Genomic DNA, 27,090 nt, shown 5'->3' on the forward strand with positions numbered 1-27,090 from the left:
GCTCGGGCTTAGCGCCAGTGGGCGGAAAAACCGCTAACCGAGGGATCTCCAAAAATTCATGGTTGATGTCGGAACTGCTGTGCTGCCTGTCGGTCAAGTCTCCCCGATTTTGCGCGATATCTGCAGTTCTATCGACCATGCCTGCCCCTACAACTGCAGCCGTCACCTCTAAGAAGAGGAAAAATGTCAAGTCGAGCGCCGTTCCCTCCTCCAAGCGTCGCGCAGTCGCTGAGATCGAGAGCCCCAATGCGATTGCCGATATCCAGCAGCTGGAAGACCAAATTTCCGAGTCGCGAAAATACTACAACAACATTGCGACCCTGATTTCCATGCTCAATGTCGATGGCTCGTCGAAACCGAACATGGCTGTTGCCGTGGCCCTTTGCCGGGTTTTCAGCCGATTGATCGCTGGTGGAAACTTGACGGAGACCAGCCGCGCCGCAGAGAATGAGAAAATCATTGTAGCTTGGTTGAAGGAACGCTGCCGGGAGTACCAGAAGCTCTTGCTGTCCATCATTCGCGAATGCGACTCCTCTTCTCAGGTCCGTATCTACCCCAACTGGCCAAACTCATACGGTACTAACCCCCAGCAGATCAGCGCCTTGACCTTGTGCCTCTGCCTCATCAACGAACGTGCTACCCACCTCCCCGGCGACAACACTCAGGAATGGACATCGGGTTTGTTCAAGGGAGTTTTCGAGGCGGTTGTTGAAGCCCAGAATGGACAAGCGGTGCTCTCCGAATTCATCGAGAAGGCAAAGGAATTCGAAGACGTGCGGTACTACACATTCATGCAACTCGCGTACGTCCATTTGCACAACCATAAATTAACACCCCCACCAATCCACATCCACTGACACACAAAGCAGCGAATACGCAGACACCGAACAACCATCCGAGATCCTCGACGTCCTAATCTCCATCCTCTCAGCATGCGATTCCGTCCCCGGCCCGGAGCACCAATTCGAGAGCTTCTACACGGAATCCAGCAAGCAGAACAAAAAGGTCCTCTCCGTGAACTCGCACAAGAAACGAGCCCAAGACGCCTGGCTCGCCATCCTGCGCAACAACCTCTCCCAATCGCAGCGTAAAACCCTCCTGCGCATCATGGTCCACAACATCGAGCCGTGGTTCAACCGCCCCGAACTCCTCATGGACTTCTTAACAGACTCCTACAACGTCGGAGGAGCCACCTCTCTCCTCGCCCTCTCGGGTCTCTTCTACCTCATCCAAGAAAAGAACCTCGATTACCCCCAATTCTACCAAAAGCTCTACTCGCTCCTCGACGCCGACCTCCTCCACTCCAAGCACCGCTCCCGCTTCTTCCGCCTCATGAACACCTTCCTCGCCTCTACCCACTTGCCCGCCGCCCTGATCGCAAGCTTCCTCAAGCGTCTTTCTCGCCTCTCTCTCAACGCGCCCCCCACTGCCATCGTGGCCATCGTCCCCTTCATGTACAACCTCCTCAAAGAACACCCTACCTGCGCCTTCATGATGCACCGCAACATCCGCGACGAGGGGCTCAAGGCTCAGATAGAAGCAGAGGGTATGGACGATCCTTTCGATCCTACTGAGCCCGATCCGACCCGCACAAACGCCATCGAGAGCAGTTTATGGGAGATTGAGACTCTTCAGTCTCATTATCATCCTAATGTGGCTGCTATTGCGAATATCATTTCTGAGCAGTTCACGAAACAGTTCTATAATCTGGAGGATTTCCTGGATTACACTTACCAGGGTATGTTGCAGGGAGAGTTGGGCACTGAGGACAAGCCGTTCAAGCGGACGCCGGTGGTGGAATATCAAATACCCAGGCGGATCTTTACCGATCGGTTGTTGGAGGAGGATGGTGGCCAGGATTCCGGTCCTGGAAGCTATGTCCGAGGATTGTGGGATTTTGCTTGATGGGCAAGTATATATTGTTTATTTCTACGGCTGTGCCTTTTTCTTAGACTTGACATTTTTTAGCGTACATAATTAGATTTGGCAGGACACGGATGGGTTCAATCAAAAAGTTATTAAAAGTTTCAAGTTTATCTATCTGCCATCAAAGCATGAATCACAATAGTTTGCGGTCTAATCTATAAGAACAATAATAGTGTCATGGGTCAACCTGACCGTGAGCGGCCACTATAGGAGATGATCAAATCTATCCAGGACCGTTATCTTCATTCCGCACCCAGATTCAGACTCGATCTACCTATGGTGCGCCGCAGGATTATTCGGAGGAGGTTGCCGACTGCGATAATCCACCCTATGCATCCAGTCCCCCGCATACTCCGTCCAGTCCGGGTGGATCTCCGTGTATGCTGATAGAGGCATATACGCTCCAGACGCTGCCGATTCGTGCCATGGTTGCAGATACGGTGATACAGTCACCATATTCATCGGTTGCAATGCCTGCCGTTCATGCTCTTCTGCCTCGGGGTCCCCAGGGTGGTAATCACAAAACACATCCAAGGCGAACACGCCGCGCTTCAAGTCATCGAAAAGCTCATCGGTAACTTTGATAGGGACTGCTTCGATGCTGGCACGCAGTTTGTTCATGATAATCTGTGCCTTCTTCCGTCTCCGCTTTCGACGTACACTGACTTCGTCTTCCATTCGCTCAAGGAGACGCAGGATTTCTTTCTCCGATGTAGCATAGGTGACAGCATGTTGCATTCGTCGTGTGAGCTCATGAAGGTCTCCGGAGACTGCGCGAAATAGCGCATCGATCCTGGCTAATGTATTGGTCACTCGAGAGGAGAGTAAACGAGAGAACTGTCGGCCATAGATTCGGTCCCAGAAGCCCAGCCAGTAGTGTAGCCCAGTTCGAGATTTGCTGAGTCGTGTTATTTCGAGACTAGCAATGACATTGCGACAAAGCGCTAGCGTATGCAAAGCAGTTTCTCGTGTATGCTCGAGCGACTCTTGATGCGGGACTGCGGGTGACTGTTCTAGCGTTTGGTCGGGGAACTCGGCTGTCTCATGTCGGCTTTCACATTCTACTGATCGATAGAACCGTTGCGAGATGCTGGGGTCTGTTGTTCTTGTGGTCGACTGTGCTGGCTCAGCTTCACACACTAGCGAAGAGGACGCACTGCGCTTGAGAGAGACGGGCAAGGTCGCTTGCAACATTCCAAGCAGAAAGTGCAGCATTAAAAAAGATACCAGGTTAGAAAGGAAATGGTTTTCAAATTGCAGTTTTCAAGAGACTCGAGTAACTGAAAACGAGAGAAGGGAAACTTTTTAAGAAACGAGTGTGGTGTTAACGAGCGACTGGACAGTCTATGTCATTTGCTAGGAATAGGACGGCAACAATATTACAGTTTTATGGCCGGAGAAACGAACATAAATGAATGAGGGAACAAGTCAAGTCAAAGTCCTTCCTCCTGGGGGTCTTAACTTGCTTTTCTTGTTCGCTGGATGGATCCATTATCCGCAGGGAAGGAACGAGCCTATCCACTCGGCGTTCAAAGTGGAAGCAACTGTAACTTCAGCAGAGAATAGAACAGGATGCATCCGGATAGTGCCTTTTCACGTATCGCTTATCGGGAAGTGTATCTTCACAGACCGTTTAGGTCGTAGTTTATCGATGTGGATACAGACGAAGCTCAACTGGTTTCCGCTTTCGGTAACCGAACAATCAGGATCGAGTGTCACCGTTGCGATTCTCGTGGAAAACCAGACGATTGTTCGGTCTTTGATATTTTTGGAAACTCTGAACCCTGGTTCACTTCAGGAACCCGTCTCTGTCCTCTTTTCTACGGGATCGGGCATTTTCCAGAGGATCCCTGATAAGCTCTCGGTGCAACGATTTATCGTAGAACCATTGATTCAAGTGCGAAACCGAGACCGACCGAGCTATCGGCACATGCTGCACTCCGATTGACACAGATTGAAGAAGAATTCATGATGATGTACCATCAGCCCATGCCCGATACAGTTCTTCGCGTTCCTCGGGATCTACCCCTTGCAGATTTGAAGTCCACCCACCACGCGAAGCTAATTTCCTCCCCTGTGGATGGCAGAATAGACTACTCGATATGGTGCAACTTTCTGGGGAATTACGGCCTCGGGTTGGGGATGCACAAGTATGTAGAGCCGTGACATAACCGCCCTTCGCTCTTGCAAAAAGAATCTGAATTCATGAGCCTAGAGATATTGAAACGATCTGAATGAAGGACACATACTTGAATGTTCCGATGACTTCAACATGTGGCGAGACACTTTACTAAGTTCTAATACGGCTCAAAGTAATCGTTCTGTCGCCCTTGAAGCGGATGGGGGCAGGTGTTGCTGAGATAATGTATCGATATCTGCTTCATCTCGCGATCGTATTCAAGTCAACTCGGAGAGATCCAGCTAAGATAGGCCGTTTGGCTGTCACAGTCCCACCCCTTGTGAAAGGCGCGGAGGGGAATGTAGAGCCTCGACTCGGTACTTCGGCTACATTCCTGCACATGAGCCTGTGCCAGTCATGGGCAGCGTAGCCGGAATGCTAGTGCTCGATGCCGGCATGTTTGTCGCGCCTTTCTCCTGGTATGCTAGCATACTCGAAGGTAAACAAAGCACGGGTAAAGGAGGGAAATAAAAGTCCATCGTCCAGCCCTGATGCCACCCACACCTCTGGAGATCTCTGTTCTGTACGAGCCACACCGATTTCTGGACGTTCTGGACGGTAGCTCTACACGGAAAAGGGTGAGTATAGTATATCGTGACTGTACTTACTAGGGAATCCCAAGGTGTGTCAACTCATTGAGATCTTGCGGAGATCTTTGCAGGAAGAAGTGAACCAGTACTAGGGGAGTCATCATTGACAGCGGCTTGCATCAACCAGTGCTGCTTGCGAGAGTAATTGCATCTCGTTCTCTGATACCTGACCTACAAACATTGGTAGTGCGACAACCATGCGCTTTACAGAGGCAGTTGTTGCTGTTGCGGCGTGTCTGGCTCAAGTCCAGATTGCCCAAGCAGCCTTGGCTTTCACGTATTGGCCGACTACTATTGATGCCGGCGCCCCTACAACCTTGAACTGGGACACTGACTCTGATGCTGTACGGTCCCTTCTTCATTCCTTGGGTATTTCTGGTGCACTTTGCTGATGACATTACTAGCCCGTTACGATCACCCTGCGTAAAGGAGCAGCCGCAGACCTCGACACTGTCCAAGTCTTGACAAAGGATGCAAAGGGAGGCTCTTACACTTGGACACCTGACAACTCTCTGGAACCAGGCTCAGATTATGCCTTTCAAATCGACCAGGATGGGCAGGTAAACTATTCGGGGCTAGTGACATTAAACAATGACTCGGAAAGAACCGCTGCAACTTCGGCTGCAAGCTCAACTACCTCCACACAGGAGACGACAGCAGCATCCCAGACACAGACTACACCAACTCCTACTCCCACCGACACTGCTCCCCGGGATGAAGTGAACAGTGTTTTGCCTGGCAACAATGCGACAACGAATTTCACATTGGATGCCAACCACGACAGTAACTCCAATGTTTCCAGCAAGAGTGCCATGGCGGCGGCAATGCAGAATGGTGGCGCACCTTTCCAGATGGTCTCTCTTGATCTGGTCCTTGGCATCGTGGCTATGGGTTTCTATCTCGTCTGCTGAATCTGACGTGGGAGGACTGAAGTCCTCAGTAGGTAGCATGAGCATTGGGATCTAATCGTCTATTTCAGTTATGAGGTTCGGGAATTGCCAGTTATGCTGGCCTCGGTCATCACGACAAAACTTTCTATTCATATGGTTCTTTTCTGTTTCCAACCCGTACCATCCTTACCTTTTCTTTTCCTTGGTGTGAGTCGCTCCTTTGGTCAGATTTCCTTTGTATATAATGAGATTTCACGATTATGGGTTATTGAACGGTCAGGCGTGAGACGATATTTTGAAGGCGGGAATAGGTTCGGTTGGATATTACGAGTGATGGGGGGTTTTCCCTTCAAAAAGGGTTTTCGATAGCCAACTTCTAGTTAGTGTAGCCAATAGCAGACAACGAGTTTATTATGTCATGTAGAATGTCCACTAGCCAATCGTTGAACTGATTACAGGTCTGGAGTTGGGTGAAATTGTTTGCATCATCAATCGGACTGTTCCTACAAGTCATAATTGACAGTGAGGCTGGATTGTTTCAAGTAGGAAGATCGATGGGGGGAGGCGAGCAGAGGGGATTGGATCCGAAGGACAGGTTTACTTCTAGCGGCCGTGGTTAGCGGCGGCAGTCCCAGGTCGGGCGCTACTATTCTTAATTCATCTTATTCATTAATTATTATTATTGTTCTTTTGCTGCCAGGCAGACACCTCACATCATCAGACATCTCGATCCCTATTAGTGCCCTTCTTTTCTTTTTTGCTGCCCAGCAGTTCCGACTGCAATCTTTATTAAGTGCGGGGATCTCTCTCATCTTCCCAGAAAATATTTATTTCTACTGCCAACTGACAGAGTCACCACCGGTCATTCCCTTGCAAACTCTCGATTACCATACTACTGCCCCTCCCTTATCACTGTCCATATACTAGTTGATACTATATATATCACTCAGCCTCTCGTCTCCTGTGAACCCTACGATATTCACCCAGTTGCGCGAGTTTATGGTTCGTGCTGCTGTCGACGCGGATCAGCGGGTAAAATAGTACATTTAGGTGCGTTGAGAGTGACCCAGGCCCTGTCATTGTCTACTTGTTTCAGCACTTTGCCGCCTTTGCTTCTGCATCCATCGAGTTCAACTTCTTCCACCGCAATCTCGGATTTTTTTTTTCTGATGTCTCGGCGATGAATAAGCACCATTCTAATCCTCATCACAATAATAATAATATTCGTGCTGCAGATCTGCAAACAAGCATTGATCCACTTCGTGGTATGTGCTGCGCTTTTTCTTCCCCTTCTTCCTCGTCATTTTGTGCCTTTCCATGCATCCCTATCATCATCTGCCACTTAAGTTCCCAATCTTCCCCGCGACGTGCTCGTTTGTCAATTCCGGGGTCAGAAAGTTTGCGGGCGCACCTTTTACTACTAGATCTACTAGTATCTCGCCCTTGCTTTGCTTTTGTACAATTCAGTTATTGTCATTGGCGGTGTTCGATTCGTCGATTTAAGTTGCTTTGCTTGCTCCTTGCTGCGGCCCCAACTCCGGCTACGGAGTGGCATCCTACGTGGTCTTCCTTCCTCCCCTCCCAAGGGAGTAGGTTGCTGCTTGGATACCTACTCCGTTCCCTTCATTGTCGCATTGCCCTTTGCGGTTATTCTGCCTTTTAGCCAACATTCCAACCCTATCCGCTTTGCTCGGAATGGCCCGATTCGGTCGGGTCAAGAAGTCCCCTAAGGCAGGAACAAAAAATGCTGACTCGGACATGCTTGTGCTACCTACGTCAGATCCCCAACGAGCGCCTCGTGTGAGCTTACCACATGTGGAAACGGAATTGAACATGCATCAGTACAACGGCCTCTTTGAAATTGGTACCCCGGAGCGTCAGAAGGCATCCGCTGCGGAAGAGTCATCCACAGGTAAGCATCTCCGCCCCCCTCCCCCTTTCCCATGCCCTCGACCCCAGCTAATTCGTGTGCACGTGCGTAGAAACGGTAGTTGTCCCCTCACCGAACGGCACGAACGGCATCCACAATTCCATATCTGGCGATGTTCCGGCAACCGAATGGTCATCCGCCGTCGGCCACGCAGCGACGGGAAAGTCGGGACGGGTGATACACAATCTACAGGAGGAGGTTGCGCGTTTGACCCGCGATTGTAGCGTCTATCGCTCGAGGGCCGAGGAAACCCAGCGAATGAATGATGCGTTCAAGATCCAGGTCCAGAATATGACCGAACGACTCCGCAATCTCGAACAAGCGAATGAGACCAATCTGCACTCCATTTCACGGAAGGATAAGAAAATCGAAGAGCTTCGGCTGGAAATTCAAGGCGAGAAAGACCGGAGATCTCATGCTGAGGGAGAAGCTCGGAAGACAACTCAATTGATGGATAAAGCTCGAGACGATTTTCATCGGAAATGCGCCGAGCTTCAAGAAATCTCTCATCATTCTCGAACTCAGTATGATGTGCTGGCGAAGACCGGACAACGGGAACGGGCGGAACATCTGAAGAAGCTCAAGGTGCTCCGGGATGATTTTGTCGCTTTGAAGAAACGAAGTGACGAAAAAGACACTCATGTAGAGCGCCTGGACGAACTGATGGCCGAGAAGGATCGTGAGCTTGAGAGCAGCAGGCAGAAGTTCGAGGCCCTCTTCGCCGAATACGAAGCCTACAAACGCACCCAGGACGAAGAATTGAGATCCCTGATTGAAAGCGGACGTGAGGGTGAGGCCAAAATCAATGCGGCCCTTGCTGCGCTGCAAGAAACCCAGGGGCAGATGAAATGGGCCATTCAAGTCAAGCACCAAATCAAGGATGCCGAATAAATGATACCCCTCTCCAATGACGATCCAAAGGAACGTACCTGGGAAAGCTGCTACTGGGCAGAATACGCTTTGGACTACCTACGCAGCTTCGATTCAATGGCGGGTACATTGATCTGGCACATTCGACTCAATCTTCGTCCCTTTCATCGGCGCTCTTATGCCTTCAGCACGGAGGTTACTGGCCAAGTCTGCGCCTGGTCAGCGAAGACGAAAACCTTCAGGCCGTGGGCCCTTTTTAATCTTCTTGTAATTTCTTTTTTTTCTTCTCTTTTCTCTCACTCTTTTGCTTTTCCTTCCCCTCTTCTTGTCCACCTCTCTTTACTTCTCTTTCTCTTTCCCTTCAATGTTTCTCTTTCCTCTCATATTCACACTCCACAGTATCTCTGGAAGAGATCTGGAGTTTGGGATTGCTCGATACCCCGGAAGAATAGACCATCATGTCCTTGCGTGTCACCCTGTGTTTAGAGTGTTCGGATGACCAGAACGGCAGAATCCGTGTAGATATACTTTTTATCCTTTGCATGTCAACAATGCAATCTTATAGTAATGCAAAAACTTCCTCTGTGACGGTACACTCCTTTGAAAGGCTTGGGACGGCCTCTTCCTGTGCTGCTAACATCACACCTCCCCCACCATCTCATCCTTTCTCGGAGTATTTGTATTCTTTCTGGATCAGGGACTTCACTGTGTCTTGATGCAGTTGCTTTCATTGTCTACAGAACGCGGGCTTTGCCTTCTCTTGCCCAGACCGTACTTCTGTTAACTTCAATGACACACCGTGACTGTTCCAGTGGCGTCCACTCGCAGGGAATTCCAGCTGCATCCACCCGCTCTGTGTTTGTGCAAGTGTCCGTGTTGATTCCCTTGAAGTTCGCCCCGTGTTATTATTGATCACTGGCCATTCACCCTGGCTCTTTCCCCGGTGTTTCATTGCCATGGGAATTAACTGACCACCCTTGCCCCGCCATCTTCCCCCCCCCCCAAGCACCACTTCCTTCTTGTTTTCTTTCCCACTTCCTCCTTTCGTCTTTCCTCTTTTCTTCGTAATCTTGTTCATGCCTTGACTGGTTCGTCTTTCATCGGTTATCACCATCAATCTCGTTCTGTTTTTCCTACCACACCCATCTTAGAGTTCAATTGCACGATCTTTCACATCTTCAATTAACATAATGTCGGGAACGCAGCGGCTCACGCTGGCGTCGATGTGGGCGTTTGAAGATATTGGGGTAAGCAAAAGCTAGTGTTGTTACATCGTGGTCCGCATTGACACCATAACAGGTTGAGGAGGTTACAGATCAGATCAAGTAAAGAGCCTAGCAAACACACACTTCTTCTGTGATTGAGGCTGACTGTTGTAGGAAACTCAAAGACCAGTCTGACAGTGAATATCATTATCATAAACATGATAACGTGTGTTGATATCCCACCCAGTGATACTCGATTCATCATGCTAACAAAGTCGCTTGCCTAGGTTCTTGAGGTCAATGGTAATCTGGAGGGCAGCACGTCTCAAATTGCAAGAGTTGTATCAAACTTCATCGATGGTCAGGAGAATAAGGATTTGCTAGACGTACGTCTCGGGGCTTTCTTGTTCTCCCACTCCCAACAGAACATCTCGCTAACGGGCAGAAATTTTAGATGCCTCGGATCAATCAACTTGACGTCTCTGCCCTTATGCCTGTCGACGAAGACATCGTGGCTTCCGACTCGGACAAGAACGAAGAAGGCGGGCTTCTAGCCCTGTCAGACAGCTCTGACCAGGACTTGATACCTAACCCCGCAGCTCTTGTCACTAGGTTCTGGCTATCGCCCACTGGGGGCGTGGGTTGCTTTTCAGACAACAGGTTCCGTGAATTTCTCTCGCAAATAGCGGCTTTGACTGGGACTGAGGCTTGCGTTGTCGAAGGCCATGGCATCCGAGTGATCGGGAAATCCGTCGAAGACGTGCAGGATGCCTTGGCGAAACTCACTCGGATTGAGAAGCCCCTGGTAAGTGTCCGCCTCGCGAGAGTACCTGCCATTTTCTTACTTTTGTAACAGAGCTCGATTTTGAACCCAGTAGTAGCAAATTTGAATGCTACTCCAGATAACGGTCGCATACATTTTCGTATGCAGAGCTACGGCAGCCTGAACAGTACTGCTCCTCGACGCCTTCTGACCGACCCAGACATGAGCCTCACCTGGGAACTCGGTCAGATGTTCGTCACTGTGCCGTTACCCTTCGACGAGGAGATCCATGCATTCAGAGAGCCCAGAAATATCACTAATCCACCTCATATAACCGAGGAGCCTGGAAGAACCCGTCTCTGGAATGACTTCGTCTTTCAAGGGATTGGAATAGGCGACGAATATCTTGCTTTGAGTACTGTTGATGAGCTTGCTAGAGCCAGTGCTCCGGCTACAGCTTCCAGCGACATCCCTACACATCCTTATTTAACGCCTGAGAAGGCAAAACAAGTGGACCAGTGGAATCGATGGGTTGTGGAGGGAACTGGTGCTGAAAAACCTGTTCCTATGCCCGACGCAGATATGAGAATTGTGCCTCATCCGGAGCAGTCAGCTTTGAAAGCTCCTGCCCCAATGACTAAGAGGCCACCAGGTATCAAACAGCGCAGGCTCATCACCTCTGACGAGACACGGCCATCATCATTTCGGGAGTGTGCAGAGCCGAAGCTCAAGAATGCTGTGGATCAAGTTGCGGAGGCTCAAGGCGATGTGTCTAAGGGTCGTAAGAAGTGGAAGATGACCTACAATACCGAAAGTGGCATTGCGGGCCAGCATGTTACAGCAGCTCCGATGGCTGAGGTGCAGGCGCCACAGGCTCAGGTAGCCCCAACAATCGATCAAACAGTGCCGGAGAACAAGCCGCGTCTTATCCAGGGTTTTGACACCACAAAGTATGGTCTCAACAGAAGCGTCCCCAAGGCTATGAAAAGCGACCACCGCACCTACCCCCACACCCGATTGGGGCCGGAGAAGAAGCTTAACAACCGGAAGGAGCTTATTGATACTCTTGGGCCTGTAACAACTGACGGTCCTAGTGTTAAACCGACGATTTCCTTCTATCAGCCGGCCTTAGTGCCATCGAGTCTGTCTTGTAGTCGAATTGCGGTCTCCCCAACCCCGGCCCCAGAAGAAGTGGTCGGGCACAGTAGGGGCAATGGTCTTGACCTTGCCGGCTTAGTTTTTGAGGCATCTGGGACCCCGTTAGAGCTTAGCAGCACGGAATCCATGCAAGAAGTGACTTCTCTAAGCAATGACAGAGAAACTTCTCCAAGCCACGACAGAACCCCCTCTCATAGCAATGAAAGGGCGACTTCCTCCGGCAGAACCAGAGACGCTTCACTCAGCGGTGATTTGGTGGCACCACTTAGTAACGCAAGAGCTACTTCACACAGCAGTGAGATGGTGCTTGAGCAGACAAACAGACTAGCTTCGTTGACCATGGTCTATAATGAAAGCAACGAAGGCGAATCACTGATCGTGGAGCAGGCTTACAAGGCTGCACCAACTCTACGCCAGGCACAGGGGAATTTAGCTCACGACAAAGTCACGGAAATTGAGAGATCCCACGGGGCAGCGAAACACCTCGATGATGAGGTCGTGACGAGAGCCTTCCGCCGTACTATGACTCAGAAGGCACCTAATTCAAGTAACAAAAACAAGGTCACTAGCAAGGCCGAGGCTAGAGCCAAGAAACAGAAAACCCTTGAAGATGCTTGGGGAATACTTCCAAGACCCGCCAAGAAGCCATCAGTCGATGTTTCAGGGAGCCAACATGGCTCTGGACCGATGAAAGAGAGAATAGCAACATCGGTGAGCCAGGAACAAGAACAGCAAATCCAGGAGGACATGAATATTGACGAAGATATCAAGAAATTGTATGAGGCCTTGAAGCCCACTCTAGAGGCAGCTGAAACATTCCCAGGAGCAATCACTTTGGAGGCGCAAATCGGGCTGGTCTTAATACCATCCCTCCCAAAGTCATGCTGCGAGCAAGTGATAACCTTCAGCGATTGGGAGAAGATCTTCAAGCCACGGACAGGTCTGGCCGCACCGACGACGAAGTTCATTAATCGATTGACGACCTCTGGTGCGGACATTGACCATCTTGTTGACCTGAGGACGTCCAAGGCGCAAGGAAAACGCCGGCTGTTCGAACAAGAGTATGACGAATACAATGTATCTTATGAGTTCCATTGCCGAACGAAACCTGGTCAACCTCTTGTTCTTGTCATTGACGAACAGGGTGGTCATACTTTGAGGAAGCCGGTTTCATCGCTTGGGGGCGTTAACTTGCATATCCCACTGCAAATATGGGATGCGAGTTTCAGTGTCAACTGCGTCACCGATCATGGACCGGAATTTGCATCAGCAGCTCAACATATGGTTGACCATCTTTGGATACCCGCGGACAAACCACTTTTGCGCATCTTCACCCGCCTTCCAGCCGGAAACACAATCTCGATTGAGAAGGTATACATGAAGCGCTGGACTCGGCATAAGTTCATTCGCTCAGATGTGGCTCCCTCAAATGAAATCACCGGAGATCTATATCTGCAGGTATTGGAGACTCAGGATCTGATTGTCGGCACCAGTGCCGCTGAAGGAACAGCCGTGCGCGCCCGTGCGGTGGCACCTCAAGAGATGATCAGACGGGGAAGGCTTTGGTATGAGGCTTCGCTCGTCAGTCCAGCTATTGAATCTCTTTTGAAGAGCAATGTCGACCTTGAGGTTGGTGAGCGTGCAGAAGACTGGAGTAGCGTCGACTTATTCGGGAGGGATGCATCTCTTATAACCCCAGATGCGCCACTTAGTCCAGTCGCCATGGCCATTGGGACCGGGGGGCTCGGGGATCTCCTGCGTCTCACTAGCTTGGTAGTTGAGAGGGCAGATGGTGTTGGCTACTTCAACCAGAGGGCCAGCGTCTCAACCAAGGCATCAGTCCACTCCGGTGCACTTCAGATTGTACCTGTTTCGAAGGGCCTCGAGTTTGATGACATAGAGAGCGTTAAAGACCTAGGTAGCGCCTGCCCACAGAGAGAAACGTTTGAAGGGCTAGAGCGGGAATTTTGGTGAGGTCGGGTGCAGTGCGGAGGAAGTATCAATGAGATCAAATTGAAATTTAGTTTATGTGACCAGTTTTTCTTTTGAGATTCCTACCATTTCTGTTTTTCGTTGTAGTTACAGCACTTCTGATTTTTGGTACGTAAATGTCTGCCTAGGTCGAGAGACCCTACCGACATGCAACTATCTTCGAGAACATCAATTCCACATCAGTGTTATGCACAGTATCCAATCGTCTATACATTCCATCTAATTCTCTGCCTTATTGCCACCACACATTTTATGTTCAGTAGCAGCGAGCATGCAGCACGTACCACGTACCAAGAATGCAACCAAAACTCGAATCCAAAAACCAAAAAATACCCTCCCTTCTAACACATAAAACATAACAAAAAAATAGAAAGTAAAAGAGAAACAAATCAATCATCCTGCTCCGCCGCATCGTCCACCCCCCTAAGCCAAGCGCCCCTAGCATCAACCGCAGCCTTCCTAACATCGCGCTTCGGATCATCCAGCACCGTCCTCAACGCCCTAAGCACCTGACTCTTCACCGGCAACAGCGGCGACAGCTTACCCGCCTTAGCTACCTTTGGAGCATCGGCGGCACCGGAACCCGGCGTCTGCGCAAGCAAGAACAGACACTTGAGGGCATCGACGCGCAGTTTGGGTCCGTTCACGGCTCCAGTAGCTGGTGCGTGCTCCGCCGTCTTAAGGAGTCGAGTGACGAGGCTTTGCACGTGTCCGCACTCTTCGATCACGGTGACGCCGTTGTCGCGGATGATTACCGCGAGGGTTTCGAGGGTGGCGGCGCGGACGGGCTGGGTGTCGGCGGATTGGAGGTCCAGACTTTGAAGGAGGAGGGGGAGGAGGGTGGGGAGTTCGGGCATGACGAGGGTCGGGGGGATCGTGGAGAGGATGCCGGAGAGGGCGGTTAGGTGGGCAGGTTTGATGTGTGGTGATGTTGGTGCTGTGGTGGTGGTCGTGTTGCCGGCGACGTTGACTTCGCGGATGCGGGCGGAGATGAGTGGGGTGAGGGTGGTGAAGACGCGTTGTTTGGAGAGGAGGCGGATGTTGGCGTGGTTGGTTGGGGAGAGGACTTCGTCGTCTTTGAGGAGGATGGCGAAGCCGCGGGCGGCGGTGGTGCTGGTGGTTTCGGAGGAGGAGGAGAGGAGGTTCAGGAGGGTGGTGAGGATTTGGGTGGTTTTGGGGGAGAGACGTAGGATGAGGGCTTTGGAGAGCCAGAAGAGGGTTTTGATGGTGGGGGTGGTGAGTTGGGGGTCTTGGGTGGTTGGGGGGAGGAGGGTGTCGAAGAGGGAGGTTGCGAGATCGAGATCTTCCTTGTTGAGGTGCTTGTTGATGTAGAGGGCTAGATGGCGGAGGAAGGCCAGTTGGGTGGCGGTCTCGGTCTCGGTCGTGCAGCGGGTTGCGATGTCTGTGAGGAGGTCGGACATCACGGGGGGTGTGCAGGGGGGCAGGTTCTTCGTGTCTTGGGGGAGACTGGCGAGGAGGTAGGTCGAGAGGATCATGGTGCGGCGGTGGCTGTCGGTTGGGGAGGGCGTGAAGGGCACCTGTTGGAAGCCATCCGCTGAGGCGAAGAGGGTGTAGATGTTGGAGACGACTTCCTCGTGCTTGCTCGGTGGGAGGGATCTGATGATGACGTTGCATAGTCTTCCGAGGACATCAAGGACGGTAGCGTCGGTTAGGATGTTGTTCGGGGCTTTGCCTAGAGCTGCTGTTGCCGCGCTGCGGCACAGGCTCACGACGATCTTGTCGTAGTAGAGGTCCAGGTTCGGGGTTTCGTCGAGTTTCCTTTGGTTCATGACATAAAGGATAGTCAAGAGGATGGCTCTGGGGTAGTCCACGGACCCTGGGTCTTCCTTCTGCAACAGTATACTCAACTTGCTGAGCAGACGACGGACAAGAGTGTCGAAGATATCCCTCTCGACACTGATTTGTGCGAGAGTCTCGAGGGTGGTGATATACCCAGGGTTCGACCCATCGTCGGAGTCAGGAAGCGTGGCCACGAAAGCAGGGAATGTGATGTCCAAGATCAGACGCGGCTTGTACTTCGAGATTTCAGTCAGGGCAGCGATGGCTTCCTTCTTCAGATCGTCACGACCGACCGATTCCTCCTTGAGGAGGATTTCGTCAAGGTATTGTACGAAGAGTCCGACTTCGTTGTCTTGGAAGTAGTTGCGCAAGGTAGACAAGCGCAAGAATCCCTTCAGGGCGGAGGTACGGAACGAGACTTCCTCCTTGATAACACCCATGAGCGCCTGGCCGAAGATGTCCGAGAACTGGTCCTTGAATTCGAGCAAAGGGTTGCTGAGACTAGGCTCCGAGTCCCGCGATGTCCATGCGCCATATACCTGAATAGCAGAATCGAAGAGAACGGTCAAAGTATCTAGCAGAGCTCTCTGCTTGGCGATTCCATCAGCTTCCTGGTAGATCGTCAAGAGTGGCGCGACGACGGTTTGCACAATGAGCGTGAATGAGGCTGCGGACGCTGCAGAAGTGGAGCTGAGGATCTGCTGAGCAGGCTTCGCCTGCTTTTGCTGAGGCTCCTGCAATTGCTCGCTGCACTCCTTGGTAATCGGACGCAAGAACTGTGCAAGAGGCAGCTGATCGGAGACCTGTGTGACACCCTCCGACAAGCGCTGCGCAATACTGCTCAAGACCTGAAGAGAGAGCTCAGAAAGGAACTCCTCCTGGGCATTGAGGATCTCGAATTTCAGAGTCTCCCAGATGGTGATCGAGTACTTGGACACGGTGTTTGGATCGTACAGCTTGACGCAAGCAATGAGTGCGTTGAGTGCATCTTTCTATAGGAACGTTAGAACGCATGAGGGCCGCAGTCTTGTCAACACGTACCTTGACGTTGGGCGACGTAGAGTCAAGCTTATCCAACAGAGAAGGGACAGCGTGCTGAGCAAAAAGACTATTCGCCGAAATGCAGTCTTGCAAGCGGTCCTTCAAGTCCTGAGCAGTGATACCGTAGGGATCATTCGGCGGAGGCCTGAACGTAATGGGGAAGTAGTTGTAGACAGAGTCGAACAGAGCCTTCACATGTCAGTTATCAAAAGACCACAACCACACCACATGCAATACATACTTCAGCATGGTTGGACACATCCCACTCCACCATCACCACCTTGAGGATCGAGAAAACCAGCATCAAGTTGCGCGGATCCTTCTCGCCCGTCATCAGATTCACTATTCCCACCAGGGACTCGTCACCCATATCATGGAGGGCTGCACCATCAGTCAATTCCCGCAAATCAAGACCGAAGGAAGTATGGATGGTAGAAACGCACCGGCACGATGATTGATCATCAATTCGTTCAGCAATTGGTAAACCTGGAACCTCTGAGACTGCGAGCGAGACTGTAGCTCCTCAAAGCGCTCGAAGACACTGCACATGTCAGCTACACATCCCGTCCGCGATCGACGCATGACCTTATCAATATCAGATGCACTCACGCCCGCGCAACCTCCTCAGCCAACGCCTTATTGAACCGATCCAGCTTCTGCAAGGTCTCCAACCCAGCGACAGCTCCTCCATCCTCAATCCGTTCGCAGAAGAAAGTCGTCAGAACCTGAATCTGTTGTCTCGACAGGAACTTCGGGGGAAGCGCCCTGATCACGGCCGTGAGGTAGGAAACGGCCTTGCCGCGCAGAATCGGGTCCTCGTCATTGATGTACTCTCCTAGCGACTGCACGACTTCGATGAGCGTGATCTTCTTGGTCTCCACATCTTTTTGTCCCCAGCAAAAGTAGTTAGTCCCAGTCCATCATCTATCAATCTGCTGCAGCGGCGGCGGCGGCGGGGGTGCATGGGAACATCAAACATAACGTACCTTGAGCAATTCGTTCCGCGATCTGCTTGGCTTCCTGCTTATCATGGTCCACGACCAGCAGAAACGTCTGCAACGCCGACATCTTGTGACAGGTGAGACGTCGGAAATCGCAGATGAGGGGCAAATGGAGGGGGAGGGGGAGGGGAAGGGGGAGGAAAGAAAGCAACTAGTCAAGTGCCTCAGTCTATCTTCTCCGCGACCGGAACATGACGCCGTTTGTGGCCCGCCCATTGATTGCCCTTATCGATAGGCATCACGTGCTACTACATTGACCATATTACTCTCCAGCTATTACAAAGTCCCTACTCCATACTAACAGTACTAATTAGTTAGTTAGCTGTTGGCCGTTGCGTCATCCCCCAGTCCGGCTGACAGGCCGATCACCTCCACCACAATACCATACCACCTAATTATCACATAATTTAATCTATATAAAAAGATCCCCAATATCAAAATGACCAAGAAACCTTTCTTCCTCATAGCATCCTCCCTAACCCTAATCATAATCATCCTCACCACTTTATCAACAGCCACCAACAGCTTCCCACTCCGAAAACGTCTCCCCCGTCCCTTCGTCTCCGCACCACACCTCCGTCACGACCTCCACCTCCAAGACTCCACCACCAACAACAATCCCTACCTCTCCGAGATAAAAGAGTGGCTATCCCAGCAACTACCCCCCTCCACCAACAACAACAAAATGGGCAGCAACCCCTCTTCCTCCTCTCACGAAAACCCCATCATCTCCGACGTGCTACCCAAGAACCGTCTCATCAACGTCTACGCCTCGCTAACCCGGCAATTCGACAGTGTGGAATCCCGCTTCAATGATCCCTCAAGCAACGTGACGGTCCTGGCACCGCGTAACAGCGCGATCCAGGACTTGCCGCGCAAGCCGTGGGAGAATCCTGAGGATTATGAGCGGTTTGGACAGGCCGGGGCGTATGAGGGTGATGAGGGGCAGGATCGGGCTAGGAAGAATCTGGAGAGGTTTGTGAAGGCGCATGTTGTTGTGGGGAGTCCTTGGGGAGAGGGTGATGAGGGGGTTACCCTTGCTGGGGAGAAGGTAACGTGGAATAAAGGAGAGGGGGGGAAGATTTATGTATGTTCTTTCTTCGTCTTCTTTTCCGTTGCTTCTGGGATTGGTGATGCTGACTGTTGGTGGTAGATTCAACCGGGGAATGTGGAGGTGGATAGTGTTGCTGAGAAGGTGTCGAATGGGGAATTGTGGATTTTGAATGGGGTCGTTAATTATACTTAGGTCCTGGTGGCGGACTGTCATGGTTATATTTATGTTTGTGATGTTGATGATGATTTCATGATTGATGGATGCCCGGATAAGGTCTCGTGGCAGAAGCTACTATTAATGAGGACATTCGCGTCTTACTACTTACTACTCACGTTCTGCACTTATATTACTAGTATGTCATATTGATATATCTGCACTTCATCTAATATATTCAACAAGTAGAGTCCAAACACACCCATAAGCCAGACCAATCGTAACCTAATAGCTTTTCCTTCCCGCGTAATGAGCGAGCACTCTCTCCTCGACACCATCCAGAATGCAAAAGTGCTCAATGACCTCCAGGTTCTCAGCCTCACTCTGGTACAACTTATCGGGATCCTGGCCCGGCTGGAACGGGTTGATCCCAGCAGCAGGGTTCATCGAAGCCATCTGCGAAGCCATGTGGTTGGCCGCTAAAGCAAGACTGTCAGCACACTCACATCAACCTGATGGATAAGAAAGCACATCGAACTAACCATTATCACTACCCAAAATAAACCCAAAGACCGACTGCAGGCCAAACAAGTTCAAGAAATACCACGAAAGACTGGAAACCCATCTAACATCCAAATCCCGGGTCATAACACCAGACTGCAGCATCGACTTGAATCGAATGGTAAGCGGGAAAGGCAATTTCACTAGTAGCACTCATGTCAGCTCATCCCCCCCTCATAGTGTATCAGATAAGCCCTACAGATCACAAATCCCGAGAAGAAAGCATTAATCCAGCTCATAATCAGCGTCTGCGGGATCATCATCATCATATTCCCCTTCATCATGCCCATCATGGCCTCCATGCCAGCAGGATCGGTCATGGGGTTCGCAGGTGGCTGGCCGCGACTAGCGGGGTCCTTAAGGAAAGCACCACTCTGGTAGGCAGAGACGAGGTAGTTCTTGCGCATCTCAAAGGACTCCTTGGAGAGTACGGAGGAGTTATTCCGGAGGTTGACACCGCGAATGAGTCCGAGGCGTTCGCGGGATTCGGCCAGCGTCGAGGCCGGCTTCGGGGGGTTGTTCATCAAGACGGTGGCATAGTGGCGGAGGATACCAGTAAGAATCTAATGGATGATAACATTAGCATATATGCTAATCACCAATGGAGTAGATGAGGTTCACATACCATAACAACAGTGATAGGGAACACAATCCAGTAGCTAGAGGTGCGAGTCGATCACATCAGCATTTCGCATCAAACGGCGCCCAGTGCCTAGCAATAAACTCACAAAAGAGCCGGATCCCGAAGGATCGTCTGCTCAACGCCTTGCAGAGCCATCTTGAGCAGAATTGAATAAGATTAGGTGTGGTCTAATCCCTCGAGTTGTGGTTCGGAGGCAGAGAAAGACACACGGAGCTCCCCACGGAAGTTGGATGGGGCGGCGCGGCGGGCTGGCTGACTTGACTGACTGACTTGCCTTGGCGCATGCCATTGCCGCCGCTTTAGCTTGCGAAAGGGACAGCTCGCCGCAACTCTTCCCGCGGCTTAGATCAGAGCTCCACGAAGTATTCTTCCACCTTTTCCTGAATTATTTTACATTGAAAAGCTGGGGGTATTAGTACTTTATCTTGTCTTATTTGGCTTGAAAAATAATTTCCCAGATGGCGTCCTCAGAAGTCCAAAAAGTGCCCGTTTACTCGGTCAATGGTTAGTTCGCGATAAACATCACTATTACTACATACATCCATATTATGACTACGACGCAATACCTACTACCCTCGCGGTATTATGTACCGTATCCACGGAGATAGCTAACTATTTTATCGAACAGACATAAAATCAACAACCGATGACGCCCTAGCTCCCTACCTCGGCTCCCTCCCTCAACCCTACACCTTCGCCCAAGACCACACCAAGACCAATGTCCACTTATTCCTGGGCTACGCTGCCGTCGCAATCGCCGGTTTCAGCTTCTATGCTGAACGCAAGCTCAACTGGGAGGCGACACATTCACCATGGATCATCGCAGCCGTGCTGTCATACTTTACCTTGAACTCGCTCCTCACGTACTGGGTTTGGGCTGTTGAGGCGGGTGAGGTATTCCGTGGGAAGCGGAAGTCGGGTGAAACGGTACGTTTCAATATCACTGAAGGTGGGTTAGTTCGGCTGTGGGCTAATACGATATGCTAGATCATCATTCGGTCCTCCGTGCAGAAGCACTCTCCCTTGTACAAGCTGCGGGTCCAGTATAAGTCGGCGCAGGGCAAGACGCTGCAGGAGAAGGAGATCGAGACCTCGTTCACTAAGTGGTTTGCTGCGGATGGGACATTCTACCCCGAGCCTTTAAGGGCCTGGCTGGCTGGTGAGATTGAGGTTCTGGGGTTGGCGGCCAAGGAGACGCAGAAGAAGACTGGGGGTGTTGCGAGTTTAGTAGGTGTTGAGGAGGAGAGCAAGGACGTTAAGAGGAGGAAGTGAAATGTATATGGGGTGCTGATTGTGGATAGTCTAGTGGGTTGGAAAGGAAATTGGAGTTTATTGACCTTGATTGCATTAGTTTTCTCTTCTTTCCAGAAATGAAAGTGTGTCTTGTTGTTCAGGATTTCAGTCATAACATGAACGTAGGGAATCATATATTGACAGAATATATGTATGTTCATTTCATCTCCCACACGTGGAAGGGTTCAAGAGACGAGAACCAGGGAATAATTGACCAAAATGAGGCATAGGTTTTGTCTTTTTTATACAAGAATGATTGGGTCGCATGATATATGGCTTCAGTGGAAAGATACAATAGAAGAAGTGGAAGTAAAAAGGAATCTATGACTGGCTCTTCTTAATTCGTCTCCCGTGGCACGTTTTAGAGAATATCGGTTGTAGTGTAGGATGGTTAGTTAGCGGCTTCCAGGGTTCCCGGACGCTCGGTAGCTTCAGCGGGCTTCACGTCATCCACACGGCTGTTCTGGATGAGTCTCTGCAGGACATTGTTAGTGGATGAAGTTGCTTCGGCGAAGATATAAAGTAATTGCTTACCAGCAAGTTGCGCATCAGGACGACAATGGTGACCTTTCCGATGGAAGGAACGAAGATGGAGGCCTTCTCCTTGACCTCAGGTCCAAAGTTCTGTTCACACCCTATGTTAGCCTTTGGAATGAAGTATTATTTATGTAAATGGCTGTGGAACATACCTTCTCGCTGGAGAAGTTGACACACACAGCACCCTCTCTCAGAAGGCTGGTATCGAACTTGTACTTCTCTCCAGGAACACCAGAAATAACAACATCACACAGAGGTGCCACATCCTTCAGGGTCTTACCCTCCAGGTCGACAACCTCGTGTCTGCCCTTCTTCAGACCCTCACCACGGGTGAACTTCTGAACGCCGGTGATGTCGACACTGTAGACGCAGGCACCGTCGTTGGCCAGCAGAGCAGCGAGAGGGCGACCAACCACCTCAGAGCGGTTCACAACACAGATAGTGTGTCCGAAGAGGCGGTTACCGTACGGCAATATCGTGTTGTAGATGTTGAGGTATTCGAGGATCTTAATGACAGCGAGGGGGGTGCAGGGGAGGATGCACTTCTGTCTCTTGGTCTCGGGGTCAAGGAAACGAATGTTCTGGTACATGTTGAAAATGTAACGGTGGCTCAGACCCTCTACATCCTTATTTATGTCGACGATCTGCTGCAGGTACTGGTCCTGGCGGTTGTTGAAGATGGGGTAGTATACGATGATGCCGTTGACATCGGAGTCGGCGTTGGCAGCGAGGATAGCTTGCTCGAGATCATCGCGGGCAACTTCACGGAGGGAGTAGCGGAAGCCACTGTGCAATGGATAAAAAGACTACGTTAGCTACGAAGTGACATCCCACAATACTGCCTGCGTGCCAGGAGAGCTCCGACATCGCAGGGTTGAGTCATATGCGCGCCGAGGGGCCACCAGACGCAGTAACCACAGGGGCACGACGGACGCAACTGGGAGTGAAAATTTGGGAGAATGCTCACTTTTCCTGACACGTCTTCTCCGTCATCTGGGCATACATCAACGCCGCGGGGTCGTTGTTGGCAAGGAATCCCACCAAGTGAGGCGGCTTCTCCAGGGTATGGACGCCCTCCTGGACCTCCGCAAGCAGGCGATTGGCAACATGCTTGGAGAGCATGACCTTGCAAGAGGCCGGGACCGAGTCAGAAGTGGTAGCCATCTTTGCGAATGGGAGGGAAGAATGATTCGAAGCAATTGGGATGGGAGGGAATACACTCTCTACTTCAAGGTGGGCTATGGCGGAGGGGCATTAAAAGAAATTTTGGGACGGAAAAGGCTGCTCGCTTATCGATAAACGCAATGCCCGCATTCGGCCCATCCCATCGGCTCCAGACGGCGAGCAGCACAGCTTCATCCAGTATCCATTCCCCGCAAATTTACTGGGACGATTGTCCCTTGGTTCCCCAGATGGTATGGCTCTGACATCAGATTGCTGGCTATATGACATTTACACAAATGGACCCCCGTAGTGCTTGCGGTTTTCAACCCCAGATCATCTACCCTAGTTTTATGTCCACCACTTCGACCGGGGAAGAAGGCGCCACCCGGCAATGAGACCCCAATGGCTTCTATATATATCCCACTACTTGACCCTCATTTAATGCCATGGGTTTGTGCTGGGTCGAGTTACCCCAGACTGGCCGCTATGACCGCCAGATCAAAGCTGGAGCGTTTCAGTGGTTCAACTATCAGATCAACTACTACTAAGAGACTACTTCATACGCACCCGTCAGAGTACCAAGTTTAATCGAACAAAGGAAATCATATTCAGGCTGCATATATGTAGACAAAGGTTTCATAAGCCGAGACCAGCTGGAAGGTATTACACGCCAAACCAGTTAATCCGTCCAATTCCGTTCCCTTTGTCGCGCGAAATGATCTAAACGTACAGGATATTAATCGTATCTTTTTTGCCTTTCTCCGCACCACCGCTTTACCCTGCTCTCCGTCGTCCCATAAGCTACATAGATCTGGCAGTAAAATATTCATCGCATAGTTGCAAACTACACCTCATCCAATATCTCGACCGACCCGAAGCTCTGGTTTAACAGAAAAAAATAAAACAGTGGGTTCAAATTGTACAAGCTATCTTGTCTATACACATAGAGTCAGGATTGATTCGGTACATGGCGGGCTATTCGCCCAAGAGCATTGTGTTGCTCACCTATGCGTTGAAGGACTTGTTGAAGGTGGGGATGATCTCCTTGAGCTGAGCCTCGAGCTCCTTGCTGACCTGGCCCTCCTTCTCGATGGTCTCCTGGATCTCGGGGTGGTTGCTCTTGAGGTGAGCAAGGAAGTCAGACTCCCACTGGAGGATCTTGGCGACGGGGATGGAGTCGAGGAAACCGTTGACACCAGCGAAGATCAGGGGAACCATGTCGGAGACGGCCATGGGGGAGTACTGCTTCTGCTTGAGGAGCTCGGTAAGACGCTCACCACGGTTGAGGGTCTGCTTGGTGGAGGCATCGAGATCGGAACCGAACTGGGCGAAGGCAGCAACCTCACGGTACTGAGCCAAGAACAGCTTCAGGGAACCGGCGACCTGCTTCATGGCCTTGACCTGGGCAGCGGAACCGACACGGGAGACGGACAGACCGACGTTAATGGCGGGACGGATACCCTTGTAGAACAGCTCAGACTCCAAGAAGATCTGACCGTCAGTGATGGAGATGACGTTGGTGGGAATGTAAGCGGAGACATCACCACCCTGGGTCTCAATGACGGGGAGGGCAGTGAGGGAACCACCACCGTGCTTCTCGTTCATCTTGGCGGCACGCTCAAGGAGACGAGAGTGGAGGTAGAAAACGTCACCGGGGTAGGCCTCACGACCAGGGGGACGACGGAGCAGCAGGGACATCTGACGGTAGGCGACGGCCTGCTTGGAAAGGTCATCGTAGATGATGACGGCGTGGCGGCCGTTGTCACGGAACCACTCACCCATGGCACAACCAGTGAAGGGAGCAAGGTACTGCAGAGGAGCAGCCTCGGAAGCAGTAGCAGCAACGACAATGGAGTACTTCATGGCGTCGTTCTCCTCGAGGGTCTTGACGAGCTGAGCAACGGTGGAACGCTTCTGACCGACGGCAACGTAGATGCAGTAAAGCTTCTTGCTCTCGTCGGAGGTGTTGTTCCAGCGCTTCTGGTTCAGCATGGCATCAAGGGCGACAGCGGTCTTACCGGTCTGACGGTCACCAATGATCAACTCACGCTGACCACGGCCGATGGGGACCATGGAGTCGACACACTTCAGACCAGTCTGGACGGGCTGGTTGACGGAGCGACGGGGCAGGATACCAGGGGCCTTGAGCTGAGCACGGCTCTTGACCTTGGTGGGGATGGGGCCCTTGCCATCGATGGGGTTACCGAGAGCGTCGACGACACGGCCGAGCATCTCAGGACCAACGGGGACATCGACCTAGATGATTTTTGTAAGTAAAATTGCTGATATCTGGGCGTGAAAAAACAGGATTACATACAATCTCTCCGGTACGCTTGACAGTCTCACCCTCCTTGACGAGACGGTCGGAACCGAAAAGCACGACACCGACCTGGCCGGCTTCGAGGTTCATGCACATACCCTTGACGCCAGAGGCGAACCTAATGATTTGTCAATTGATTGGAACATAAACAAGACATATATAAAAAAACGGGGGCACCTACTCGACCAGCTCCTCAGCCTGGACGTTGGTCATGCCATGGACACGAGCGATACCGTCACTGTTTTTGATATTAGTTTCAATTGATTTCGATGGAGAGCGTCAAATAATGGCCGGATTTTCGAATATTTCGATGATATCGATGGAATTGAAGCGGCGGCCAAAATTTTCAACCGAGGGAGAATTCGTCACGTACCCGACGGAAAGGACACGTCCAGTCTCGGCAAGACCAGCCTCCTCCTGAACACCACGGATTCTCTGCTCAAGGATGGAAGAGACCTCAGTGGGAGAGGCCTTGGCCTCAGCAGCGTAGGAACGGATCTGCTTGGAGGCGCCAGAGAGGGGGCCGGGAACAGCCGCGCGAGCCTGTAGTCGTACGCAAAATTTGTCAACATCACGACCACGCAGTCAAAACGCGTAAAAGCGAAGCAGGAAGCATTGCGATGTGTAGAGAGGCGATGGCAAGCATCATTGAGATGACTTCTTGGATGGAATCGGCCAGATGGCGAAGGTATGGTCGACCTGGACAGGGATAGGACTCACCGAAGCGATCCTGCCAGTGGCAGAGGCAGCCGCGACGGTGCGGCTAGACTGCCGCAAAGCGTTTCTGAACATTGTGATGGGGGTTCAGAGGAGTGGGAGAGTGGTTTCTCTGAAGGAGAGATGTAATTGGGGGGAGGGAGGAAGAGGAGAAAGGATTGTGGATGGATGGAAGGAGAGCTTTGTCGTCGGGGTTGGGAGGATTCTCAGGACTGCCACTAATCCTAGTTTGCCGAGACCTCACCAACCTCCGAAGCCGCCCTAGTGCGCTCACGGGACACCCACCCACCCCAAAGAAACTCGTTGCCGGGTGATGTATTCCATCACTTTTTGTCTACTATTTTTTCCCACCGATCTACTACTACATTATTTTTAGTCCATAAATTTATTATTATTAGTTCCCCTACACTTTCAACCCTTTTCATAAAAAATTATTATGGTAGGGAATTGTTAACATTGTTGCTCTAAAGTTGACGGGGGTTGTGAGGGAAAGCGGTAACCGCTTGTTTCTCCGGGCCACCTGGCCATCCCATTTTTCATTTGTTCCTTTTCTCGGATCTGCGGATACTGCTGGTTGGCTGGCTTACTCAGTTCATTTTCGTCGCAGCAACCGCCCGCAGGGCCCTGCCAACAACAACCCGCCCCGTTCTGCTCGACACCGCACTCACTCACCTCACTGCTTTGACCGGTTGTCCCGGTGGGAAACACCGGCTCGACATGGGCCCTTCCCATGGCTGCGACCAACTGGTTCGTTCGTATGTTACCGCTACCCAGCATATACCTCCTCTTTTTCTCCTCCTTCTGCCCGTCAAGTCCAAGACTTGTCCCAAACTTTTCCCCTCTTAATTATATGTAATTTGTCTCTCGTTCTCCTCTTCTTATGCGCATGTTGTATGACACAGAAAACCCCCTCTTATATTCACATACCAACCATACCCGACCTTTTTCCTATTTCCCCTTCCCCATTTTTTCTCCTTACAGTCCTCACTACCCAGGTTCCTACTCCGTACTTCCGGGGCTTACATCATGATCCACTTTGGATGCATGAATGTCAGGCCTGCATCAACATCGATTTATTCAATCATTTTGGTAAAATTCGCTCTTCATTAATAATTGACTCCAAATACCGAAGTAGTATGATATTATTACTGTAGCGCTGACAGACATTGCACTCTGCAAACATCAATCTCAAAACTCCAGAGGTACCAAAAACTAATGCTAAGGAAGAGCAATGCTCTCAATTCGAATCATTGACATGGCAACATAACTCGCAGCAAAATCACCGCTACTAGCCATGCAACTC

The 27,090-nt window shown here is 51.1% G+C and overlaps 11 protein-coding genes across 11 annotated transcripts; 6 read left to right on the forward strand and 5 right to left on the reverse strand.

Annotated features, from left to right (window-relative positions):
* Positions 1-137: 137 nt before the first annotated feature.
* On the forward strand, positions 138-1,905 carry noc4 (ribosome biosynthesis protein NOC4; the record flags this gene model as incomplete). Its single annotated transcript, XM_035504992.1, has 3 exons — positions 138-542; positions 594-802; positions 870-1,905. 3 exons carry the CDS (start codon positions 138-140, stop codon positions 1,903-1,905), a joined length of 1,650 nt encoding a protein of 549 aa, XP_035360885.1.
* A 291-nt stretch (positions 1,906-2,196) lies between these two features.
* On the reverse strand, positions 2,197-3,120 carry AtWU_09887 (uncharacterized protein; the record flags this gene model as incomplete). The annotated part of the gene is made up of 1 exon (XM_035504993.1): positions 2,197-3,120. The coding sequence occupies one exon, from the start codon at positions 3,118-3,120 to the stop codon at positions 2,197-2,199; it is 924 nt and encodes a 307-aa protein (XP_035360886.1).
* A 1,772-nt stretch (positions 3,121-4,892) lies between these two features.
* AtWU_09888 (GPI anchored serine-threonine rich family protein) lies at positions 4,893-5,606 on the forward strand (the record flags this gene model as incomplete). The annotated part of the gene is made up of 2 exons (XM_035504994.1): positions 4,893-5,039; positions 5,100-5,606. 2 exons carry the CDS (start codon positions 4,893-4,895, stop codon positions 5,604-5,606), a joined length of 654 nt encoding a protein of 217 aa, XP_035360887.1.
* A 1,674-nt stretch (positions 5,607-7,280) lies between these two features.
* On the forward strand, positions 7,281-8,406 carry AtWU_09889 (uncharacterized protein; the record flags this gene model as incomplete). Its single annotated transcript, XM_035504995.1, has 2 exons — positions 7,281-7,497; positions 7,568-8,406. The coding sequence occupies 2 exons, from the start codon at positions 7,281-7,283 to the stop codon at positions 8,404-8,406; spliced, it is 1,056 nt and encodes a 351-aa protein (XP_035360888.1).
* Positions 8,407-9,575: 1,169 nt separating this feature from the next.
* On the forward strand, positions 9,576-13,485 carry AtWU_09890 (uncharacterized protein; the record flags this gene model as incomplete). Its single annotated transcript, XM_035504996.1, has 6 exons — positions 9,576-9,632; positions 9,685-9,710; positions 9,765-9,816; positions 9,878-9,976; positions 10,045-10,395; positions 10,447-13,485. The coding sequence occupies 6 exons, from the start codon at positions 9,576-9,578 to the stop codon at positions 13,483-13,485; spliced, it is 3,624 nt and encodes a 1,207-aa protein (XP_035360889.1).
* A 407-nt stretch (positions 13,486-13,892) lies between these two features.
* On the reverse strand, positions 13,893-17,412 carry AtWU_09891 (MET18/MMS19 family protein; the record flags this gene model as incomplete). The annotated part of the gene is made up of 6 exons (XM_035504997.1): positions 13,893-16,295; positions 16,345-16,533; positions 16,586-16,725; positions 16,788-16,885; positions 16,954-17,227; positions 17,331-17,412. The coding sequence occupies 6 exons, from the start codon at positions 17,410-17,412 to the stop codon at positions 13,893-13,895; spliced, it is 3,186 nt and encodes a 1,061-aa protein (XP_035360890.1).
* A 372-nt stretch (positions 17,413-17,784) lies between these two features.
* AtWU_09892 (uncharacterized protein) lies at positions 17,785-18,591 on the forward strand (the record flags this gene model as incomplete). Its single annotated transcript, XM_035504998.1, has 2 exons — positions 17,785-18,432; positions 18,499-18,591. The coding sequence occupies 2 exons, from the start codon at positions 17,785-17,787 to the stop codon at positions 18,589-18,591; spliced, it is 741 nt and encodes a 246-aa protein (XP_035360891.1).
* A 246-nt stretch (positions 18,592-18,837) lies between these two features.
* Positions 18,838-19,891, reverse strand: AtWU_09893 (ER membrane complex subunit EMC3; the record flags this gene model as incomplete). Its single annotated transcript, XM_035504999.1, has 5 exons — positions 18,838-19,031; positions 19,095-19,256; positions 19,313-19,676; positions 19,739-19,772; positions 19,842-19,891. The coding sequence occupies 5 exons, from the start codon at positions 19,889-19,891 to the stop codon at positions 18,838-18,840; spliced, it is 804 nt and encodes a 267-aa protein (XP_035360892.1).
* Positions 19,892-20,214: 323 nt separating this feature from the next.
* AtWU_09894 (signal peptidase complex subunit 2) lies at positions 20,215-21,028 on the forward strand (the record flags this gene model as incomplete). The annotated part of the gene is made up of 3 exons (XM_035505000.1): positions 20,215-20,260; positions 20,385-20,683; positions 20,744-21,028. 3 exons carry the CDS (start codon positions 20,215-20,217, stop codon positions 21,026-21,028), a joined length of 630 nt encoding a protein of 209 aa, XP_035360893.1.
* A 412-nt stretch (positions 21,029-21,440) lies between these two features.
* AtWU_09895 (methylenetetrahydrofolate dehydrogenase (NAD(+))) lies at positions 21,441-22,750 on the reverse strand (the record flags this gene model as incomplete). The annotated part of the gene is made up of 4 exons (XM_035505001.1): positions 21,441-21,524; positions 21,584-21,673; positions 21,739-22,372; positions 22,554-22,750. 4 exons carry the CDS (start codon positions 22,748-22,750, stop codon positions 21,441-21,443), a joined length of 1,005 nt encoding a protein of 334 aa, XP_035360894.1.
* A 1,005-nt stretch (positions 22,751-23,755) lies between these two features.
* On the reverse strand, positions 23,756-25,862 carry AtWU_09896 (F1F0 ATP synthase subunit alpha; the record flags this gene model as incomplete). Its single annotated transcript, XM_035505002.1, has 5 exons — positions 23,756-25,006; positions 25,068-25,188; positions 25,252-25,308; positions 25,444-25,613; positions 25,791-25,862. 5 exons carry the CDS (start codon positions 25,860-25,862, stop codon positions 23,756-23,758), a joined length of 1,671 nt encoding a protein of 556 aa, XP_035360895.1.
* Between the last annotated feature and the right edge of the window lie 1,228 nt (positions 25,863-27,090).

This window comes from Aspergillus tubingensis, assembly GCF_013340325.1.
Source record: "Aspergillus tubingensis WU-2223L DNA, scaffold_11, whole genome shotgun sequence".
Taxonomy (NCBI): domain Eukaryota; kingdom Fungi; phylum Ascomycota; class Eurotiomycetes; order Eurotiales; family Aspergillaceae; genus Aspergillus; species Aspergillus tubingensis.